This window comes from Amblyomma maculatum, chromosome 7 (genome assembly GCF_055883805.1).
Source record: "Amblyomma maculatum isolate TAMU_Amacu chromosome 7, ASM5588380v1, whole genome shotgun sequence".
Taxonomy (NCBI): Eukaryota; Metazoa; Arthropoda; class Arachnida; order Ixodida; family Ixodidae; genus Amblyomma; species Amblyomma maculatum.
Window position 1 is genome coordinate 114,582,889 of NC_139350.1, and position 24,552 is coordinate 114,607,440.

The 24,552-nt window shown below is 44.8% G+C and overlaps 1 protein-coding gene and 1 pseudogene across 1 annotated transcript in view; both read right to left on the reverse strand.

The window, feature by feature from the left end:
• The window catches only part of LOC146184469 (uncharacterized), a 38,020-nt gene extending 22,782 nt beyond the window's left edge, over nt 1–15,238 (reverse strand). Inside the window, exon 1 of the mRNA XM_084608551.1 lies at nt 14,891–15,238. Coding sequence (XP_084464677.1) covers nt 14,891–15,238 — 348 coding nt within the window. The remainder of the gene's footprint in view (nt 1–14,890) is intronic.
• A 1,426-nt stretch (nt 15,239–16,664) lies between these two features.
• Nucleotides 16,665–24,511, reverse strand: LOC146184470 (uncharacterized; annotated as a pseudogene).
• Between the last annotated feature and the right edge of the window lie 41 nt (nt 24,512–24,552).

Here is a 24,552-nt window from a genome sequence, read left to right on the forward strand (position 1 = left end):
TTATTACGTATTTCTTTATGCGAGAAACGTTTATTATTATCCAACTTAATCAATCGTCACATTTTTGTCCTAGATTTATTACGGATATTGTACAAAGAGACGAAGATGATATCTACGCAAAGTAAACGAAAAACGAGACAAGGTAAAAGCAGAGCCTCCGTTTGCAAGCCAGAGTTGGGCGAACAGAACCTCTCGTCGTCTTGACAGTCAAAGGCAGTCCTCTTCTCGAAGCTTTGGCCTGCCAATCTAGGCTCCACCTCTATCCTTGTTCTGTTTTCGTTTATGTTCCAACGCATGCGTAATTTCTACTACGTAAAAGTATATCTAGCAAGCTAACGAATGTTAGATTGGCCTTTTAGCTTCACATGGGTCACCAGAGAAATGACACCAATAATACAGCTCCGACAATACTTTCACTGTTGTAAGCTATATGAACCAATCGTTGAACGCACTGCAGCTAGTCTGGTTCACACCTAAAACGGCCACAGTGAAGAATACGGAACATAGTGTGCAGAACACGCTGCATTTCTTTAGCAGCTCTTAAGCTTTACTCGGTGTTCATGTCGGTGTTCAGGTTGTGCATAAGCTTAGCCTTGCTTTGACCGTGAGATGCCGCATAGCAACAGACTTGGAAAACGGGTACAATTCAGGCTAATGGAAGTGCGCACGCCCACCACCTGATGTGGCTTAACTAAGCTCCGAACGAGAAAATGGAAACTTGCACGCCGACACGGTGTTGATACCGAGCAGTTAATATCGCTGGATCTCATTGCTCTCGATTGAATCCTAACTTCTTCGCTATGGATGACACTGGGCTTCAAGGAAAGTACGCTATGCGACTGCCTTGGACCCCTGCGGCGGCGACAAACAGAGCTAACGCTGTATAAACAGGTTCGGCTATGATTGAACAACACCTAACTTTTTATCATTTGCGTACTGCATGCTTCACCAGCTGTTACACCTCTTGGAGTGCTTATTACATTTGGCCGGTATGAAGCGATAGTGTGTTTGTCCTAGCTACTTCGTGCAGTGTGTAGCCTAGTGTGGCTCAGACTGCCTATTTCGGAGATCACCGCTGTGTTATAGTTATGCCCTTGAGTGTTTCTTTCTTAATGCTGATGACATTCGCGTAACAAGCTTTTCTTCTATAATCGACTAACTGATATGAAGCTGTACCACAAGATCTGATGACTCTACTAAAGAAGTCGGTAATGAACCATGCGGTCTCATCGGTATCAGCGCTGTATAGAAGAATATATTGTTGGCCTTCTTGATGCAAGACTAGTAGATAAAATGTTCAAGAGCAGACAGAACACGGCATATCCGTGTCCATTATTTTTTCTTCCTGTCCACTCTTGCCCCTGGTATCTACTAATCAGCGCTGTACAGGAAACAGGAAAGCCACTCCTGGCATGGTTTCAATTTTTTACAGGCAAACAGGAGCAGCATTGACCATCGCGGTTCTTTTAAGATCGACCTTCCTTGAATACGGCTTGTTTTTATTAAGGATGATTTTGTGAACACACATCTTAGAGACAAGGAGCAACCTCGCAGTGGTAAGTGTATGTATGCCAATATTCAAACAGTTAAGGGTATCATGAGTGAGAGAAGATGATGTATTCATCCCTCAGTCTATGAAGTGGCAAATACTTAAACAGGAGTTATGAATAGAATTAAAGACAAATTCGAGAGGAACAAGCATTCTTTATATTATTGTAGCCGTAACAAGAATGGAAGAGGAAAGCAAGAAAAGGATGGTAGAATGTATAGGTAGTGAAATCCACCACCTAGGTAGAGATAATTATAATAGGGGGTATTAATGTGCACAGATACAATCCGGATGGGTGCATAAACTCGACCGGTAACATGCAGCTGGGTGTGTCTCGAATGTATATCGTAGCTGGATTTTTAAGTAGTGAGAACTATGAAAGGCTCATATCATGGAAGGTTATAGGCCTGCATTTGATGATATATTATGCGCTATAGCCACATAATATGAATATGTTATGAGTCTTTACCATAAATAAATATTGCTCCAGAACTTTAAGCAGTGATCAATAACGTATTCCATTCAGTTTCAGAGAAGTAACTAATGTAGGAACGGGAGATAATGAACAACCAGAATAAATATTTTACTTGAAGCATCAATAAAGTTGGAACAGGCAGCCGTTTTCGAGGTTGCTATTGCAGTATGGACTCACAGGAAGTTCACACGACTGCTTGATCTACAACTAGCTAATATATTGTTACGTGAAATATTCACAGTACGGCAGTGGTCCACACCACTGAGGATGATCACAGCACAGCACTCGTCTGCGTCTTCTTCTGGGAGTCTGTCGCACTCCTTTTTCGTCAGCACGGCCAGCGAATACCGCTCAGTAACACTACCCCCCCCCTCTGGAAAAGCACAGTCCCGGTGCGTTCTACGTTTGTGAACCAGGACGTGCATAATAGGGCTTCAGGCGGGACACATGCACTATTTCATAGGATGGCGCTCTGGACGAGGATTTCGGAGGCACAGATTCAAATTCGTATGTGACGTCTGTCACGGGGCGCAAAACTCGGTAAGGGCCTGTGTAACGGGGCAAAAGGTTTTCACACAAGCCCACTCGACGGCACGGGAGCCACAGCAAGACGAGTGACCCAGGAGGGTAGTGGACATCACGGTGGGGACTGTCGTACCGGAACTTTTGAGAGTCTTGGGATGCAGAGAGCCTGGCATGAGCTATCCGGCGGGCATAATGAGCGCGGGCTACGGCCTCACTGGCGTAAGTACTGGTGGCGTCTGCCGCGGGTAGTGAGGTGTCGAAGGGCTGTAACGGGTGGCGGCCAAATATCATATAAAATGGGGAGTATCCAGCGGTAGTATGGACAGATGAATTGTAAGTGAATGTCACAAAGGGTAGATGAACATCCCAATCCCGGTGGTCGTCAGACGCATACATGGACAGCATGTCTCTGAAGGTACGGTTTAGGTGTTCCGTGAGGCCGTTGGTCTGGGGGTGATAGGCTGTGGTGAATTTGTGACGGAGGGAGCACGAATGTAGAATTTCGTCAACCACTCGCGAAAGAAAGCAGCGGCCGCGGTCAGTTAGTAGTTCACGAGGGGCACCATGATGTAGAATCACGTTTTCTAGGAGGAAGTCAGTGACGTCTGTGGCGCAACTGGTCGGGATGGCTCTGGTAATAGCATACCCTGTAGCATAATCGGTGGCGACGGCGATCCATTTGTTCCCTGAGGCGGAAACTGGAAAGGGCCCAAGGAGGTCAACACCTACACGGCAAAACGGGTCAGTGGGTATGGGGATCAGCTACAAATGGCCTGAAGGTAAAATTTTTGGCTTCTTTCGACGCTGACACAATTCACATGCGGCGTTGTATTGCTGGACGGAGCGGTAGAGCCCCGGCCAGTAGAAGCGTCGGCGCAGGCTGTCGTATGTGCGAGAGACACCCAGGTGGCCAGCCGTTGGAGCATCATGAAACTGGTCAAGGATGGTGGAACGCAGATGTTGTGGAACGACGAGCAAAAGGTCTGCGCCGTCTGGTCGCGTATTGTGTCGTAATAGGGTGTTCTCGTGGAGTACATATAAGGCAAGAGATGGATCAGGTCGGTCGCAGGTCAGACGGAGGATAATGGAATGGAGCAAATGATCTCGGCAATGTTAGAAAAGGCCGCCACAGACAAGACACAGGCGTCATCGTCAGAGTCGGTAAGACTAGGGGAGTCGACGGGATGACGGGACAAGCAGTCTGCATCTTGGTGAAGCCGGTCGGACGTGTACACGACGGAAAATGTATACTCTTGTAATCGAAGAGCCCAGCGCCCAAAACGGCCTGTAGGATCTTAGAGGGAGGAAAGCCAACACAAGGCATGATGGTCTGTTATAACAGTAAAATGCCGGCCAAACAAATAAGGGCGGAATTTTGTAATAGCCCAAACAAGTGCCCGGCACTCTCACTCTGTGATAGAGTAATTTTGTTCGGACGTAGATAATAGGCGGCTGGCATACGCAATCATCCTTGTGCGGCCGTGTTGTCTCTGGGCAAGTATAGCTCCAATGCCATGGCCACTTGCGTCGGTGCGAAGTTCAGTATTGGCAGATGGGTTGAAATGGGCCAAGAAGGGTGGAGTTGTGAGAGCAGCAATGAGTTCCGAGAAAGCTGCAACTTGTTCAGGCCCCCAGGAGAATGAAACGTCTTTCTTTAGGAGATTGGTGAGAGGACGAGCTAGCGCTGCGAAATTCGGGACGAATCGTCGGAAATAAGAACATAGGCCTATAAAGCTTCGAACCTCGCTGGATGAACGTGGAGTGGGAAAATCTCTGACGGCACGAATCTTGTCGGGGTCAGGCTGAACGCCGGCAACATTAACCAAGTGACCAAAGACTTTGATTTGTCGGTGACCAAAGCTGCACTTTTTGGAGTTTAATTGCAGTCCCGCGCGGCGAAAAAGCGCTAGGATTGCAGAAAGGCGACGGAGATGGCTTTCAAATGTAGGCGAGAAAACTATTACATCATCAAGATAACACAAACAAGTCCACTTGAAGCCTCGGAGCAAAGAGTCCATCATACTTTCGAAGGTTGCTGGGGCATTGCAAAGGCCAAAAGGCATGACTTTGAATTGATAAAGGCCGTCAGGGGTTGTGAACGCTGTTTTTTCACGGTCTCTATCGTCGACAGAGATCTGCCAATAGCCAGAACGAAGGTCGATGGACGAAAAGTAGCTGGCTCCGTGCAAAGTATCAAGCGCGTCGTCTATACGCGGAAGAGGATACAAATCTTTTCTGGTTATCTTATTTAAATGACGATAGTCAACACAGAATCTCCAACTGTTATCTTTCTTTTTGACCAACACAACAGGGGATGCCCAGGGGCTACTGGAAGGCTCAATTATTTCGTTCGCCCACATTTTGTCGACCACTGTTTGGATGACGCGTCGCTCGGCAAGCGAAACACGATAGGGCCGCCTGTGAATAGGACTGGCGTCACCGGTGTCAATGCGGTGACTGACAATATGAGTTAACCGAAAGGGGGAAAGAAAATAAAAACCCGACAGCTAGTGGGATAGATTGCTTAAGAGGGCCATTGAAAAATATTTGGAAGCTTCCAGGAACATTTATATTCTATGCAGAGAGGAGAAACAACGGCTGACGTAAAGCGAGAGATGAGATGACTTCATAAACTGTTCAAAGAAACCATTAATTTTAAGTCTAGGAAAGTTTAGAAAAATATTTTTTAACCGTTCTAAGGAATAAGCAAAAATCTTCAAAACAGCCTCAAGTGCTCTCGACATCTCAACTGCTGGAGTATTTAGACCAGCCTAGTTCTAAGTTCATAATTAACACTCAAGAGAGATGATTGGGCTTGGAAGACTGAAACGGAAATTGTTGTGTGGCCGTTCCCGTGCTGTCGTGCCGGGAGGCCGAGAGAGAAAGAGAGAGCCGGGCTACCGCGCCGCTCCAGAACCAAACACAAACTCAATCACCCCTGGCTGGGCTTCAGCTTATTGAGCGCCACTTTTAAGTTCATAGGTGGCGACCCCAACATCTTCTTTCTCAGTCACAAGTTCCAGCGGTCCGATGGTACTACATGGCGGCCGCTACGGGCAGCAACAACACCATCACCAGGACGTGACGGTACCGCTGTAACAGGCGGCAGATGAGGTGTTGCAGCCTCTTGAGTTCGAGGGTGAGGCTGGAGAAGTGCGGAATCTGCTACCCTCAGCACAAAGGTACAAGGTGTCAACAATTCCGCTGCAAAATCGTTCCTCGCTCCGTTTCGACAACGAAGGACATTGGACGCTGTGCCTTGCTCAGAATTGTAGCACGCACCTAGTCGGTTCGAACCCAGACCTGTTCACCGTAATGATGTAATGGCGATCGCTGACGTGATGACGTCGGTTGAATTCCTTTTCAGTCCTTTTCTTGAAAGAGTCATGTCTGGGGGCTACCAAGTCACTTTCGGGCCAGTGTGGACGAAGCTTTTCATCCAGCTTTGGGACTCTAGTTCTCAGTCGCCTTCCCATTGGGAGCTGAGCTAGGCTGAAGCCACTCACACCTGGTGTATCCCTTTAGCTGAGAAGGGCCATGTAAGCATCGTTTTCCTTACGGAAGATGTGTTTCACAGTCCGGAATATTAGTTCTGCCTCTCCATAAGACTGTGGGTAAAGGGGGCTACTGGCAATGGGGTCGAAATCATAAGATGCAGCGAATGCATCTAATTCGCATCAAACAAAGGGCGGATACCTGTTGCGGTATCCCATGACGGGCGAAGAGGCTTTTGAGCCCCTCAGTGACCACTGGAGCTGTTTTACTTTTCAGTGTCACCACCTCTAGGAACGGGGAGTAGTAGTCCACTACCATCAAGAGGTCCATGCTCAAAACTTCCCAGGGATGAAGAGGGAGGTTTGTAGGAAGTTCATACTAATCACGTAATATTATCGGAGTAGATAATATTTATGAATATCGCTTGTTACAAATACATATTTCGGTTCGACAGGTATGGGAAATTTCTTTGTAAAACTTGCATCTCTTGAACACCGCACTGCAATAGTACACACCAGATGCACTGACACGTGGTTTCTAACACATTTTAGTACAGACTACGAGTTACAATCCCTGGCTCATAATGTTCCCGTTTTTCTCAGCAAATAGAGATACTGTTGGTTTATTCTTAAGCAGTTTAGAACGTACTTAGTGCAAATATAAACTATTCGTATATGTATTTTTACTTTAAATATTATACTCGCCTTTACGAACTTTCTATCTTGTTTAGCTTTTTCTATTGATTTTATTATTGATCAACTTTGTTTTGTTTTCATATCGTGCTGCAATGACGTATGCATGGTATAACACTTTTGTATGTCATGATCGTATTATTAATGAACTTCTAAAACTTGCTGTTTGCTCCTGCTATGTTGTGTACGGGTTTGCTGGGCCCTTGTCAAGCTGTTTGTACAGCTTTTAGCCCAGGCGACTCTACATTTGTTGGAAAATAAAATTTAATTTTATTCGGTTTGAGTGGTTACCATGAATTCACTTGAGAACATCCTTAATCAGGTTCCACAAAAAGTTTCAGTTTGCGGATTTTTTTAAACGTTCCGCTTATATGTCTGAGGCAGTTTTTCAGATAAAAGTAAACTGAATATGTGGAACAACGTTCCCGTTAAATTCTAAAGGTTTCATGTTGAACATACATGTAACTGAAACATCGTTCCACGTTTTCTTCACGGTGCTTCAACCTATTTTATGGCTTTTCTCCTCGACAGCCCGGCTCAACAGGGGTGCCCAATGTTCTTGGTGGTTGAGCTATTTGATGGCTGCACTGCTCGAAGTCGCTGCCCGGCAAGAGTGCCCAGCTTCTTTCTTGGTTGAATTTCTTGATTGCTGCTCGACATCACCTAACAGAGAGCCAAACGTGCTTGGCTCAGGTTTGCAATCACACTGCAGTTTTTTTGTGTGCTGGGGACACGAATACTGATTCAGTCTCGGGCATTATTAAACTGCATTACAAGAGCTCTTGTACATGCTAGACAAACTTTTCCACCGTCGACATTACTTGGATAGCGAGAGGTATAGTGTTTAATGTTTACTCTCCCCCCCATCTGCTCAGAATTATCTATTGTTAGCGGCTGCTGAAGCACTTACAATGAGAGGTAACAAATGTGCAGGGGTTTTGTGAATAGCAGATTGAAATAATTAAAATTATGTTGATCAAATAGAATGATCAGAATTTAGTGCACAGTTGTAAAGAAAAGCGAACAATGGTACAAAGTGGGCGTCAGTTCGCAAGCTAACGATTAGACATGGTACCTCTTTTGCTGGGCATGACAACCCACACTGGCATGGCTCTTGTACATTTTGCCTCAAAAAGAAGAAATGTGGTCGAGGGCAGACGAGCACGACAAAAAATGAAAGAATGTTTTCTTGGGGATGATATTTCATTACTGAGAACCCGTGGTTGAGTGACTTGGAAAATAAAAAAGCAACAGCAGAAGAAAACGTGCAAGTCTAGATACACTGTGACGTAGAGGCGCCGATAAAAGCTTGCAGAATGGCAAAATTAGAACAAAATAAATTAGCTGCCAATCCAAGCTTACAGCAAAGACCTTAAGGGTGTTTTAATTTCTTCCTTGTGTGCCCTTTACAATTCACCTCTCAACGTCGGGCAGAGCTTTTAAATAAAATAAATGTATTTAGCTTTCCTTTGTTATACAAATTCCAAAAACATTTTACATTTCCATGCTGCTGTTGTCTTTTTATTTTCCTTTCTAAGTAATCACATTCTTCACCCGGCATAAAGTGAAGTAACAGGTTTTGGAAACAAGTTTTTGAGAACCTCTGAGTTCAAACTATTATTATTTCTATAGCTTTGACTTATATATTGCAAACCACAGCGTCAACTATTACAAACCAGAACCGTTAAGTGTAGTGAGGCACTAGAGCTCGAAATAACGAAAGCTACATATAAGCTGCTATTTAATAAAAGCTATGCGGACAAAAACATTTGTCATACGACTAAAAATGCTTGCATGTGAATTATAACAAATATGAGCAAACGATTAAACGAATGCAATCTCAAATGCTGGTGTTTTCCGCTAACTGCGAGGAACGAAGAGGTTACACCAGGAATAAGCCTTGAATTGTGGTTTGTACTATCATTCAAGGAAAATATTTTTTTCTTTCAATTACATTATTTATTTTTGCTATGCGGTAAAGCGATATTTACGGTACGGTTCGTGATTTAAAGGAAGGAGATGCGATATTTTTGAAAAGGCACAAGGCAAGCTGAAAAAGTGGCTTAACCATGAGGGATGTAACACTGTAGGAATAACATGAGGAAACATGAAAATTGAGGAAGCAATGGGATACTATGCTGTGGCTGGCTGGCTAGTTCATGACACAGAAGTATACCGTGCAACTGTGGAAGGAAGAGAAAAGGGGATGTAAATACACTGCCTGTGTGTGTGGCCCATATTCTTTTTCCTGTGACTAGTTCGCTGTATGTTTTGAAAAGTAGGCAGTATGAATTTATTATAGTAGCTACACTTGCAAGAATTTGAGTAGGAATACAAAGATGTGCATGACACAAAAGTAGGTTACAAAGTATGCTACAAGTATCACTTACTTCAGCATTTTCATAGATTTCTGATCACATGCGATTTATACGCACATGTCTTATACGCATTAAAGACCGTCACATTGCAGAGCAAAAACTGGTTTTGCGATCTAATCTGTAAACCAAGTTGTTTATCTTAGCAGAAACTGTGGCCTGCAGAAACTGCTCCCAAATTTTATTTTTGTGTCCATTTTCTGGCTCATAAAGCAATCAATACCTTACAAACAGCATATCAAAGTTTGCAGACCTTGAATAAATAGAGCATTTAGCTTAGCAACAAAACTTCGAGGATAGCTTTTACTATTATACCTGAGAGGCACTTGAAGGTTTCGTAATCGGTGCGCACGTTGCACCTAGAGTAGTTCAGCTTCTCCAAAACTGATTCCAGCTTTAAGTCATGAGACATATTGACGTTCAGAGAAAACGGTTTGAAGCAATGCCAAATTTTGGCCAAATAAATTGGGGTACGTCAGGCCGAGGATGAAGTGCATGGCCAAACACAACAACTAAGCTTCTTCAATGCTAGTCTCCGCTGCCAAGCAAACAGTGTTTCTCACTCATGAGAGAGTTTTCCTTTGTCATAGAAATACACGGATCAAGGTGAAGCTCCATGATCTGCGTTTTTTAATATCAAAAATTTAAAATAGCTTTTCCTAATTTGGCCGTTTCTGCCCAAAGCTCACAATACATTTTTACCCTCCTGTCACCAAAAAAATTAGCTGGAGTTTACCTTTAGTTAAACCCGGTAGGTTGCGTAGCAAAGCCGAAGTACCTTCTTTTTGTGTTCTTGCTTCTTTTTTGTTTTTTTTTTGTTTTCTTCTTCTTAAGGTGAAAGGTGAAACGTAGCTACCGGCCGGGTTCACGCGACGGGCTGAAAAGTCGCGTAGTATTGCTTACGCAATAAAAAATGTATTTCTTCAGGTAACATTTTTCTCCGTCGTTACAACATGTGGTCAGTCGCAGCAGAGATGAATGTGTTCCCGTTTGACTCATACCAGCTGACTATATAAAAATCATTTCATCCGTTACAATATAATAAACGGGAGTTTCGTTATTTCAATGCTAGATATGTATCTATACCAAATTATGAATATTATAGCGCTGTTAGTTTCCAAACAAACAGCAATGTAGAGTAGGAAATAAGTAATTGCCTGCATGAAAAACTTAGCTCTATACGCCATAGCATTGACAAGTTGGTATTGTTAAGGTGTTACCTATTGGTGTTGTGCCTACATACTTCTTCCATCCAACCTTCTGAATAGCTTCTTCCAGCATGTTGTGAATAAGAGCAAGCAGATGCAGACATGAGAGAGAATCGCAATAAGCTCAAGAAAAGTAGCCGCAATGAATAAAACTGAGCCTAGACATGAAGTTCTCCTCCTAAAGAGAAACGTTTACTTGATCCGCAATATTTCCCACTCTCTTGACAAAATTTTCTTTCATTGCGCGGCTTTCGAATTCATAACATGTTAGATGCTGATAAAAAAATTTTAGTGACACTGAGCAGTCATAATTATTCTCTTTGCAAAGTTTCGAATATAGTTATGTAATACACCCCTCGCCCCAATATTTTCTCTATAGGTATTTTATATTTAGAGTAATACTGAATTCTTTCCATAACTTGTCCTTCACTACGACTCTGACAAGCATGACGATTTCCAGCCGCAAACAGATACAAAACGCAGACACACGCTACAGCGTTTCACACACAGGGATTGTAACGAGATATAAAACACAGCTTTGAAAATGTACACAACCACATGGACACAATATCACTTATCGACTAATATTAGGAGTTGCAAAGGAAATATATGATATGCTGAGATAACGAGTTGTGCTTGAGTTGTACATGACCAATTCAAAAATAGATTGGAATTCTAACAGTGTACAACTTTATACCTACGGACACAATAGTAAATTGATCAGAGTAAAATGTGCCGAATAGTACAGGTAATATGTGTGCCCAATTCGGTGTTCTTTTTCTCTTATAGAGATTAACACAGCAACGCGACAAGGGCTGTGAGGGATGCCTCCGTCGACATCTCGGAAAATTTGGACCATTATGGGTTCTTAATCTCACTTAGCGCCTCACATTTGAGACACGATTTTGGCCTCCATCTAAAAGCGGCCGCCGCCATCAGAATTGAATCTGCGTATTTATGTCCAGCAGCTTTAGTTCTTTGCTTACAGCAGACACTATGCTTCTTATAGGGCTGCTTTTGCAAAAAAACTTGTGTCAACGTGCCAATAAAAGAGCCCAACATGCAACCCACAACATATTTTGAATGTGTGCGAGATGGCTTGGTTTACGCGAATTAGGAAAACGATACCATCAGTTTGTGACGAGCCATTACGATTTCAAACAAAGCACAGCGTTGTCAAGCGGTCAGCACTTACCTAGGCACTTGGCCATCAGCAGGGTGTCGTGGCGCCAAAAACATTTCGTGCTCTTGATTCGCTTCTAAATGGCATCAATTATCCGCGGCGTTCTGGACTGCAAAAACTAGGAGTCGCAGTCGCCATAGTCCATTTTAACGGAGCTTCGACATCAGGGAGCTTTGGTCTGTTTTTGTTGTGACAAAAAAGGAAGAGCACTGAGGAGCACAACAAAATGAATTGGTACCATCGTAGGGCTGATAAGGGGTTCTCATTCGTGACCATCGGGTAACGCGTTCATGGCTTACCGTGATGAAGCGCTTCGCGCCGCTTACCTTGTGCTGCGCGTGGCCGTGCACTCTTGGTGACGCCTCCTGTTGCGTGCGAAAAATTAAGTTCGTGTTTCATGGGCTAGACTGCTATCTTCGACGACTCTCGGGCTCGGCGTCATGGAACAAAGCGTGCAATCATGTCTGCCTGATGGCGGCAGATAAGCTGCAAGTTTAGCTTATTTAGCGAGAAATAACTTTCTGTGGCTACGTGCTGCATGATACAAGCGAAGCGTCTTTCCAAGCTTGTTTTGAGCGAACGCTGGTATACACATGCTATCAGTAATGTGGCTGGCGCTTGTCGTAGCGTGAACCACATGGTTGCGGAAACTTGTTCCCAAGCGTTCGTTCGCGCAGCATTGTGACCATGAACTTGTGGGGTAAAGACCTTTCATGTTCTCGCCGGCGTTTTTGCGCCAATTACGTTTATTTGGTTTGGATTATGAGGGTTTGCAATAAAGCAACTTGGCCTGTTTAGAAGGAGGGCTCCATTTACATGCACCCACGCACGCGGCGGCTTGCTTTAGCCTTCACCGATGTGTACAAAGACCGCCGCCGCTACGAATGTGATAATGAGGGCCTCGTACACAACTGTCGGAGTGCCTCAGCCGGAGTACCAATTATTGTTCGAACCCAAGCAAGCCAGTCGCGTTTGCATATAGAGGTGAAGTGTAAAAGGTGCCGGTTTGCTGAGCCGTTTAAACCGCGGTTAGCTCTGGCAGCGCGCTCGGCGCTGACCGCAGATGGCATGGCTCTACATTGTCCTCGAGCATATATGCCGACCCCAGGCGGCGAAATGAGCGGAGCCCATGCAATGCTGAGGGTTTCATTATTTTAATTCGTTAGTATAACACACCAAGTTTGCAGAATCTGTCCGCGAAACGTGTCATCAGAGTATTTGCCCGCACCCTCAAAATTCAACCGCCTGGCCACTCGAAATTTTACCTGGTTCGAACTTAACCAAAATAGTTCAATTTAGGTTAATATCAGCAATTCAACGGTGACCTCTAAATGTGGGTGACCCACCCAAATCTTGGCCACTTCGACCCCCAAATTTCCCCTCGCGCAAATTTGATGAGCCTATGTTCATGACAAGTTCACCACCAAAAGAAAATAGATAATAAAGCAAGAATCCATAGTGCAGTGAAGGTAAACAATCAGAAAGGAGTATAGAAAATGCAGTTACGAGGTATATGTTTTGTTTATGCCTTGTAGAGTGCTGGCTTGAAAATGAAATAATACACAAATAAAAAAGATCAATCTAGGCTGATTAGAAATACAGATGCACTTTAAGAGGTGTAAGGGTCGTAATATAGGACATTCGGTAAAGGGCACCGTATCATCAGACCACCATTATACTTCGTGTGTATGGTACCTACCACGGTTTCCTTTTCCTTGCGTTATCAGCGATGTGACGTAATTTCACAGCACCAATTTCCTTGAGTTGAGGGCCGTTTTTTTCATCACTGTTTGATAGCATGATGCATGAACTTAATCATATAGATGGGCCCTAGGTCAGGTTTTGAAATGCTGTCCTCCTGCGTGCGTCACACTCAGCATGTAAATGCACGCGCATTGCTGTTTTGTATATTAGTCATCTTGGCAGCGGTTATTGTGCTCCGAAGTAGAAATAGTTTAGTGGGGAAAAATGGTAAACGTTAATTTTGTTTTGCGACAAGACGAATTCCAAGCGCGATAAAGTCATACGCTAAGCTCTCTTTTCCAGTTAGTCATCTGAGCTCCAAACTTCTAACACCATTTCGCTTGAGCATACATGCATGCAATTATGTACAGGAATATTTCTTCCCTGAATTCTCATTGAATCATGTATATTTACTTGGCCTTCTGAGACATAGAATCATCACCGCATTTCAAGTTATCTGGCAATAGTATCGGAAGACAACAAACATTTATAAATTCAGCTGTCGAAGCGGCTTCTCGAATAGCACAGTTTCTTTTTCTATTACGCACAGCCATATCACAGCCACCACAAAATACAAAATTATGTAATAAAAAGTCAGCCCAGATAATAAGAGACACACGTGACATCAGTTAACCGGGTTAGAAGCTTGCACCAATAATCAAGAGAAAAAAAGAAACCATAATCAAGCCTAATATATTCATCTGCTTTGGTATAGCCTTCGCCAGTGTGTAATATTAAGCATATTTAATAAATACAACATTAATCTTTGCTCTAAATGTCAAGCAAGTAATAAAACATTTTGAAATTTGCAATCAAATCTATGCAGTACGCTGTGTAATGGTAACCATAATATGTGTTCTGCAGTAACCACCCAGTCGAAAAACGACTGCTGATTCCAAATTATTTTTAGTTGGACCAGTGGGCACTAATTGGCATTTGGTCCTAATTCCAAAGGGTGCCAACTGCTCTGAGGAAACCCATAACTGGAGATTGCCCGTGCAATCTTTTTGTTTCTTTTTGGACATTGCCGGGTTTTATCTAGAACGCCACAATGTGTCTTTCGAGCACGTTGTTGGTAAGTAGAACACGCGGAAGTTGGAAAAACGGCTGTTTCATTTAAAGAATATATATGTTCTAGTTAATATGAGCTCGTTCCAGTTAAAAAGACTGAAATACGCCATAAGTGTAGCGTTCCACGTAGCGCAAACTAATAACGTCTTGTTAAAGATAAATTATCTGGAATAAGTGATTTATCTGGAACTCATGTGGAACCTGTGGCGTTTATGTGGAACGAGAATAAAGTGTGTAAGGGCGCACCTTTGACAGCTGGTCAGGAGGGAGATTATCTCCGCTGTTATGCCAGACCACCACACAGATTCACGAACGAGGGCCTTGAAGCGACTGATGCCCTGAGCCCTTCATGCAGAAGCGTCCAGACTACTGGCCTCATTGCTGCAGGGATCACGAGGCGAGTGCTTTTGAGGAGAAGATCATCAAAAACAGAAAGTTCATCCTTGACTGATTCATACTTTCACACTTGAAGAGGAATGTTTGAATTCTTTGGCCAGCCGTGCTGGCAGAAAGAGATGAGCTTGGTGCATTATTAGTCACAACTTTGGGCATTCCTGATTTTCCGCATCTTCACAAGAAGCACATTTGGAGCAGAAGCCATGACTGCTGTAGCAAAATGTTCCACCGTGTCTACTGGATGCACTTTGGTAGGGATGCGGGACAATGCATTCGCTGTAGCCAACAATTTTCCGGGCACGTATATGATCTCAAACTGGTAAGGCATTGCCTTAAGCCTGAGTCTTTGCACTCTCGGAGGAAGCACGTCAAGTTTCATTTTGACGAACAATGACATCAGCGGAAGGTTATCAGTCTCTATGGTGATGGTATTGCCTCTGATGAACTGGTCGAACTTCTGGATGGTCCACGCTGTAGCCAAGGCCTCTTTTTCTGTTTGACTGTACCTCTGTTCTGTGGTCGTCATTGACCTTGAGGAAAAGGCCTCCGCTCACCAGTCAGTTGCGCTTGTTGCAATACTGCTCCGAGTCCAAACGAGCTGGCGTCGGCAGAGACTGTTGTGGCATCTGATGGGTGGTACTTGGCCAACCATCATTCGGACCTCAGAAGTTGCTTGACATTTTTGAATGCAGTTTGATGTTCATGCTGCCAAGTCCAACAAGCATTCTTGATGAGAAAGGTGCGTATCGGAGCAGTTATTTCCGAAATATGAGGCAAGAACCTAGCAAGATGATTTACCATCCCAATACTTTGTTGGGCGAGGTGGTACTTATTCGTTAATAATTTAAACAGTGCGAACAAGAACACAAAGGACAAATAAAAGAAAGACACAGTACAAGTGCTTGTACTCTGGCTTTCTTTTATCTTGTTCTTTGTCATCGTGTTCGCACTGTTTAAATTAATAAGGAATAACATTCCGAGTAAACGTCTGACACCTGCAACGTCTGTGGGAGGTCGCATTACATACACTTCATCAATCTTGCCCGGGTCTGGCTTGATGCCTTGTGCTGAGCCGACGACACCTAGGAAGGAGACTTCGGAGACCTCAAACCAAAACTTGTCTTTGTTTATTGTGACACCTGCAGTTGCAAGACAACTCTCGCTCTAGTCTTTAATCGTGTTTCTGATTGGTACGTCCAAAAACAAGAAAATTGTCAATCCTGTTGACAACATCCTCCTGACCTCAAAGGATCCTGGCCATTTTATTTAAATACTCCAGAGCGGAAGTGATGCCGAAGGGCAGTCGGCAAGAACAATTGCGACCGAAAGGAGTGATGAAAGTTGTCAGTGCTTGCGGGTCTGCTGACCGCTTGACTTGGTGGAAGCCTGCAGTTGCATCCAGCTTCGAAAAAATGGCTGCATCACCGATGAGACCAACAACTTGTTCAACGGTAGGCAAATATGTATTTCCCTTAGAACCACTTTGTTTAGTCGAGTCGGGTCCACACACAAACGGTACATTACATTTTTTTACACTGCCACCAGTCCGGCGCACCATGGAGTTGATTTATCAATACGGCAAATGACGGCGTGGCTTTCGAGTTTTTCAAGTTCTTGCCGAACAACTGAACGCCACGGGATTGGTATCCGTCGAGGGGCACTGAGTGAGACAGCACATCTTGTTTCAAGCGAATGATGTACTCATTTCTGAGCATGCCGAGGACGCAGAACAGTTCAGCATAAAGCTTTGGCTCAAGAGTGTTGACAGTACACAAAATGTTGACAGTACCCAAACTTCAAGAGCGTGGATCGCTGGTAGACCCAGTAAAGGTACTGAAAGTGAGTGAATGCCGTAAAGACGCTGGCAGAAGATCTTCCCTTGCCGAGATAGATGTGCCAAATACGATTTCCTACAAGCAGAGGTTAGGCACAGGGCCCTGTCAAAATAGCATCTACCTTGGCGAGCTCAGCCGGCCATCGGGGAAGTGATTTGAAACTGCGGAAACCTCGGCACCTGAGTCAACTTTGAAGTGAGTTGTGTAGTTGTCGACTGTGAAATCCACATTCTTGGCTTTAGCTGGCTTCTCGAAAGTGTGCAATTGGATAGGACTGAGTTTGACCTGCCTCGACTTCTTAGAGCGGCAAATCTCAGCAATATGACCTGTCTTACCACAGCAGTTGCAGACAGAGCTCTTTGGCAGGCAGTCTGAGCGTCTATAAAATGCGCGGCCGCAGAAGAAACAGACCAGAATATCACGATAGCGTTCCGACTTCACATCCAGTGAGCGCGTTCTGGCATCGACCGGCCGTCGCGAAAACTTTTGAGTCGCAGTATTAGTGTTGACCATGCCTGGCGAGGTAGACTGTGCGAGTGAGCGTTCCTTGTCCGCATCCTCGGACTGACAAGATTGCATCCAAGCTTCTTTCAGAGTTACCTTCGGGAAGCAGCAAAGCTTATTAGAGAGACGCATGTCGAGCAATTCAATGACAAACCTGTCGCGGACCAAGCGTTCTTCCACTGCCGGTGACTGGTAGTTGCAACGTTTGATTATCTAGAACAGCTCGGCGTAAAATGCGCCGGCACTCTTACCTGGTTGTTGAACGCGCTTGTGAAACCGAGACGACTCATAGAGCTCATTACAGAGATGTTCGAAGTTCTCGGAGAAGTGTTTGATAACTGCGTCGTAGGTGGCTAACGTGGCAGTGTCGAATGAAAAAGTGTCTAGCAGCGAGCGAGCTTCCTGCCCATACAGTACAGAATCGTATGTACTTGCACGTCTAGCGGAGTGTTTCGTAGACCGGAGAAAGCGGCATAGTCCTCGAAGCGAGACTTCCATAAAGACCAACTTGCAGGGTTGCAGACGTCGAACGCGTCTAGCGGTTGCAGAGTGAGGCCTAGCAACTATGCCTACTGGGCGCTTTCGTTCGTGAGCATCTTTTTGCCATTGAGGGTCGTTGAGAGCTGCTTCAATACGAGTTTAGCATGCGGCTGTCATTTCTGACACTATGTTGTGTGGGCGTTCCCGTGCTGTCGTGCCGGGAGGCCGACAGAGAAAGATAGCCAGGCAACCACGCCGCTCCTGAACCAAACACAAACTGATTCATTCCAATCCCCCTGACTGGGCTCCAGTTAAGACGGAAGTTCATATGTGGCGACCCCAACGAAAATAGGGATGACAAAAAAGAAGTGTCCGAAGTTTTTTTGTCGGAGAAAGAAAGAAAGATCTGTTGGTGCAATGGTATTGCACGAGTAATGGAGTGGGAAGTGGCAAAAGGGGTTAGAAGATTATTTTATGTATCACTTGAAAGGTCGTGAGTGGTATCACAATTTGATTATAAAGAAATTGTGCCCCAATAGAAAGTAAACATTAAGGAAAGGGGGTGTGCCAACTGAAAACGAATGGCCAAGCCCCATTATATGGACATTAAAAAGGGTAAGCTTCGTTTTCAAAAAATGAGGAGAAAGCCGCCATAAAGAACCAGAGTCGTATAAAATGCTAGTATCTAGTTTATAAAGGACAAAGTTTCGGCTTGCTTGGAGAATGATAGTGTGATAGAAGAACTGCAGAATGGATTCCAAAAAACAAAGCAAGTGAGAGGACAATCAGTTCTCACTTACTCAGGGTACTCATATGAACAAAAGAAATGCCGGTTCCTGTGAGTAGCTTTTCTGAAATAAAGAGGCATGCGACAATGGAGTTCGATCATTTGTGGGACATACTGGGCGCACTGGAGACGGAGGCTGGAATTACTTTCTATTCGTTTAAAAAATATTTGTAAAGGTAAAAAGAGATACAGCCATGGCTTATAGACAAGGATGTTCTTGTCATCTTTATGTTTTTGGCACACCTACAAGGACTGCATTCCAAACCAGAGAACACCGCAATATTCTTCAAGCGTTTGTTCAATCAAGACGCACAAATGAATCAGTAATTACTAGGACTGAGGCGCCTTGATCATGTAGTCCTAATGACTGATAAATAAAAACCTTTCCGCCTGATAACAGACATCCGTGGTACAAGGACAGAGTAGATCCTAAGTTTACCAATAAACAATGAGCACTAAGGATTTTTATTGATAAAGAGGACGACAAATACAGGTTATTGGCAAGTAGTGGCGGTGACAAGGCCGTATACAAGAAAAGAGCACACAGGCGTGATAGTGCTGAAATTAAAATTGGCCTGGCCTGCGCCCGCAAAAGAACTAAGCAACTCGGTGGTGATATCAACAAACGTGCTCGTCGATCGTTGAACAAACAATACCTGTCGCACTCATCAACGCTCAATTTAAAGGCTGCTCAGAACCATCTATAGATAACGCCCCAAACTGTTACTAGCGCAACAACCTGGAACATTGCAGAGACATACGCGAGTCATCGAAATCGTCGAGACACATCTCGGCGCACCTTGCGCGACAAAGAAACTGATAAAATGAGTCTCGCGACATCGAGATTTAGCAAACAAAGAATACAGAATTGATATACGTGCCAGAACCAGAGTGATAACGCCGCATGACAACGGCTCCTAAAGAACAACAAATACAGTTTTGAAGATTTCGCGCCTTTACTCCCCCCTTGAAAAACAACGCCTTGAACGCCTTGATGTTCCAAAATACACAAAGCAACTTATTCATAGAGTTACAAAGTTTAAACACCACGGATTATTCAACGCGCGTAATAATGCTTCAGACGAACAACATGTACAATTTCTGGGCGCGTCTGCCGACGTTGTGATGCTCTCGTACTGTCAGGAATGACTTGATAGTCGAGTTATTCAACGCAGCGAAGTATTTTGTATGGCCCAAAGTATCGTGCGAATAACTTTTCGCTTAGCCCATGGCGGCAAATTAGAGTTCAAAAACATAACTGGTCTCCTGGCTTGTACTCTGCGCGGCATCGTCATAAGTTATATCGCCAGGTGTTGATGTCGCCGTTGATCTTTAATAAGCAGCCGTAGGAGTCATCGGGCTTCCTCTACACGCGGCAGGTAGGCGGCGATGTCAAAGTTGTCCTCGTTGGTTACGTGCGGCAGCACTGCGTAGAGCGTCGTTGTGGGCTCCCTGCCGTGCACAAGCTTGAACGGAGTCGCTCTCGCCTTCTCCTCGACTGTCTTCATATACGTGAATATCTCGTTCGGCAGGATGGGGTCCCAGGTCTTGTGTTCGGCGTCCACGTACATGGTGATTATGCCTGCGGTCGTTTTGTTGGGGCGCTGCGTAAGCCCATTGCCCTAGGGATGGTAGGCAGTTGTCCTAAGCGGACTCGTTAGACTGTAGTGCAAGATGACCTGCGTGAGCACAGCCGTAAATGCAGTTCCTCTGTCCGTGATGATCACCTCAGGAGCGCCTTCTCGCAGAAAACTTCTTTCGACGGAAAATTTAGCAACTGGTGCTACGGTACCATTAGGCACGGCTTTGGCTTCGGCGTGACTGGTGATCAAGCTGGGAAGGGGCCTAGAAGGTCCATCTCAATTTGTTGAAAGTGTTTACTCGGCGGCGGCATGGGGCTCAGCCAACCACAAGGTCTCGTCAGGGTTGCTCTGCGTCGCTGGCATTCACAGCATGGTCACACATATTTAACAAGGTTGGCGGGCAACCGCGACCAGTAATAATTTTCTTGTATCATGTGTAACGTGCGCGCCAATCCGAGATGCCCTGCTGTCGGTTCATCGTGCACCGCCTGCAGAATCTCATGTAAGAGGACTTTGGGTACTACAAGAAGCTGTGCTTTTATGTTGGTTGCGCAGTTATAAACGACGACGTCGTTGTACAGGGCGAGCGACAATAAATGATGCCGGGACACAGCAAGAGGGGTAGCGATCTTTCCTTCGAGGTAATCAGCAAGGTCTTTTACCTCAGGGTCCAAGCGCTCCTGCTGTACAAAACTGCTGGCGTTACCGGTCACAAGAAGGCATCTTCGCCTTGTTACTTCGGTAGCGCATCAAGGGGAGCTCGTGACAAGCAGTCTGCTTCAAAGGGCTTGCAGCTCTACTTATAGACGACTGTGACGTCGAGTTCTTGAAGACGCTAGGCTCCATCCTGCAAGGCGTTCGGAGTGATCTTTTAAGTTGGCGAGCCAGCAGAGAGCATGGTGATATTTCATAACCCTGAATGGTCGTCCGTACAAATAGGGGCGAAATTTTTATGTCACCCAAATGATGTGAAGACATTCATTATCCGTTGTTGAATAATTGGCTTCAGCTTTCGAAATTGAACGGTTGGCATAGGCGATATCTTAATCCTGTCCTGCACTCTTCAGAACGAGAACCGCGCCTAGGCCCAAACCGCTTACCTCGGAGTGAAGTTCAGTTTCGACGTTTTCATCAAAGTGGACCAGGACAGAAGGGGACTGTAGACGGCGCTTAAGCTTGACGAAGGCTTCTTCTTGCTTCCCTTCCAATTTAAAATCTACGTCAATCTTTGTAAGCTGCGTCAACGGCTTGGCGATGTGCGAAAAGTTCCTGACAAATTGTCGATAATTAGCGCATAGCCCAAAGAACCTGCGTAACGCTTTCTTGTCGGCGGGAGGTGGAAAGTGCGTGATCGCAACCGTTTTCTCTGGATGGGCGACACCTTCCTTGCTAATGATAAAACCCAGGAATCGCAGTTCCTCGTAGGCAAAGTGGCCCTTCTCTGCTTTCAAAGTTAGCCCTGATGACTTGATAGCTTCTAGCACTGTCCGAAGCCTTTTTTAGTGGTTTTCGAAGCTACAGGAGAAGACAACGACATCATCCAAGTATACCTGACCAATCTGCCACTTCAAGCCCGCCAGAACAATTCCATTACTCGTTGAAACGATGCTGGTGAGAGGCCATATGGCATCACATTGAACCCGAGTAGGCCGTCCGGTGTGATGAATGCGGTCATCTAGCGATCTCTTTCATCGAAATCATCCCGCCGGGGTGGCGCAGTGGTTACGGCGCTCGACTACTGCTCCCAAAGACGCGGAATCAAATCCCGGTCTCGGCGGCCGCTTTTCAATGGAGGCGAAAAGCAAGGCGCCTATGTGCTGTGCGATGCAAGTGCACGTTAAAAACCCCTGGTGATCGAAATTTCCTGAGTCCTCCACTAGGGCGTCTCTCACAGACTGAGTCGCTTTCGGACTTTAAACCCCACAAATCAACCAACCAACCAATATTTTGTCGAAATCAATTTGCCAATAGCCGCTATACATGTCAATCGATGAGACACACCTTGCACTACATGTCCTGTTCATGTAAATTTCTTCCTGACTTGCACTAAAATGTCAGTAACTTGAGGTATTTCTCTGACCCACTCTGCAGGTTTCGTATCTCTTAATACTGCCCGTACCATTTTACATTCCATAGCCCTCTGCTTATTCCTCAACTTTAGTAGAACCCCCTTGACCTCGACGTGTTAGCCCTATAGGTGAGTACATGTATATGCAACTATGTAAACGTTCGTCTTGAGCGATACCGAAAAGCTGCTAGTCATAAACTGCGAGTGCTAGCCAAATACTCTGCATCCCAATCTTATTCTCCTTGTTATTTCCCTTTCAAGGTCCGGATCTGCGGTTACTACCTGTATTAAGTAGACATATTCGCCTAATATTTCCAGTGCTTCGCTACCTAACGTAAACTGCTGTTTCTTCCCGAGGCTGTTGAACCTTACCTTAGTCTTCTGCAGATTGATTTTTAAGCCAACTTTTGTAATTTTCGTATAAAGGCCATGAATTATTCTTTGCATTTCTCCCGAGTTACTGCATGGCAATGTCATCAGCAAATCGACAATTACTGTAGTAGTTTCTATCTACCCTTACCCTTAACTGCTCTCGTTGAAAATCTATGGATACTTCTTCCATTCAAGCTATGAATCGTACTAGGGAGATCGTGTCTCCTTGCCTAACACATTTCTTTGTAAAAATTGTGTTACTTCTTAAAACAGGACTACGATTGCTGTACAGCCAGTATATACATCGTCCAGCACTTTCACGTACGACTCGTCTACACCCTCATTTCGCAATGCCTTTATGACCGTCGAGCTTTCTACTGAATCAAATACGTCCTTCGTCACTGCGGGTAAGTCTGATTGGTTTTCCCTACCGCCAACCTCATCATTGTCCTGACCTCTCTGGCTACGGCAGAGAACACTATAGAACCCCTTGGCAACTTTGACTATCTTGACCATATTCATGTTGACATTGCCCGCCTTGTCCCTCAGCGGATACACCTGATTTTTGCCTATGCCTCTTTTCTCCTTCATCAACTTCAGGTTTCCCCTACTCTTTACAGCATGATCAATTTTCTCCATATTATGCTTCCTTACTTCGGATAATTTGGGCTTATGGATTAGCTTTGATATCTCTACCAAATGTATCTGGTCTGTTGAATTTGAAGCTTTCTTACTTTGGTGTTGCCTAAATAACTATTTCGTCTCCTTAGACAGCTTAACGGTATCCTCTCTAACTATCCTACTGCCTACTTCTAAAGCGCACTTAGTAATGATATCTGCGAAATTATTGGACATTGCTTCTAGGCTAATGCTGTCATCCTCGGTTAGAGCTTAATATCTTTTCTGTAGCGAGATCCTGAACTATTCTGCACTCCCCCTCACCAGTAATGCATTGATGGACTTCTTACTAATCTGTTTCGTTCCTTCTTCAGCTTTAGAATAAGTTCAGACCTTACCATCCTGTGGTCCCTGCATTGCACTTTCCCGATTACATCTACATCCTGCATAATGGCGGGGTTAGAACACACCAAATCAATTTTATTATTAATCTCCCCGTTAAGAACTTTTCATGTCCACTTCCGGTTTGCTGAAGAAAATGTTCATCATTCGTGAGTTATTGCACTCTTCAAACTTAATAACTGCCGCCCGCTATTCGTAGACCAATACCAAAGTCACACACTGCCTGGTCTCCTGTCTGCTTTTTCCCTACCTTGGCATTGAAGTCGCCTATTAGTAAAGTATATCGCGTCTTTCCTTTCCGCAGTTCGTAGACGCTTTCAACTGCCTGGTCATCATGACCACATGTAGGTGAGTATTCCTGCACAATCTTTAATTATGAATAATTAAGCCTAATTACGATGCCCTTTTATTAATGCTATACGCCACGAGCGCTGTTATGAGGGCACTACCATTGCCGGAGCTCTAGCATCACCTACCGCACAGCCATTCGCATTATGTCTGTTCCGCCTCCATCGCGTATTTCGAGAATGGCAGAACGAAGCGGCAGTCGCGTGCTATTTCGCGGAATCAGGCGAATTGAAAACGTTGATGTGAGAGAGAAAAAACTTTATTGTTGAGACTAGTGTTACTGGGTCTTAGTGGAAGAGCAAAGTGGCCGTTAGCTGGTGGCTTGTGGCGGCTTCTTCAGTGCGGTTTACGGCGCCCAATTGTATATCGGGTCTCGCATTATGAAGCACTTGCTTCCAGGATTCAAATGAGGCAGCTTCTATGAGAGTCTTTCAAAGGTACCAGTGTGCAATTTGGCAAAGATATGTATGCTTCTCAGCCCGTTTACGGCGTTCGCGAAGAAATTTCCAGCGCCGTGGGGCTGTCCGATGTAATCGCAAAATTCGTAATCGAGATGAAGAGCGTCGACTACGACATGCGGCTAGAGGTAAGCACCTTGCTTTAGCTATTGCAGAGTGTGTAATTTCGTATTGTGGTTCCTTATGCTTTTGGAGATGTTCGGAAGATCGTGAAAGCCACCTGCACCTGCAAATCAAAATCGTGAAGACTACTGCAAGCTCGCCGCTGCGTTGGTTGTTTATATTATAATGCCACTATCATGCGTCGCGAACGCACCTGCCATGGGCGTGGAATAAGCAATCATCTCGCCCGAATCTTGACACGAAGAAGTTGATAAGGATTTAT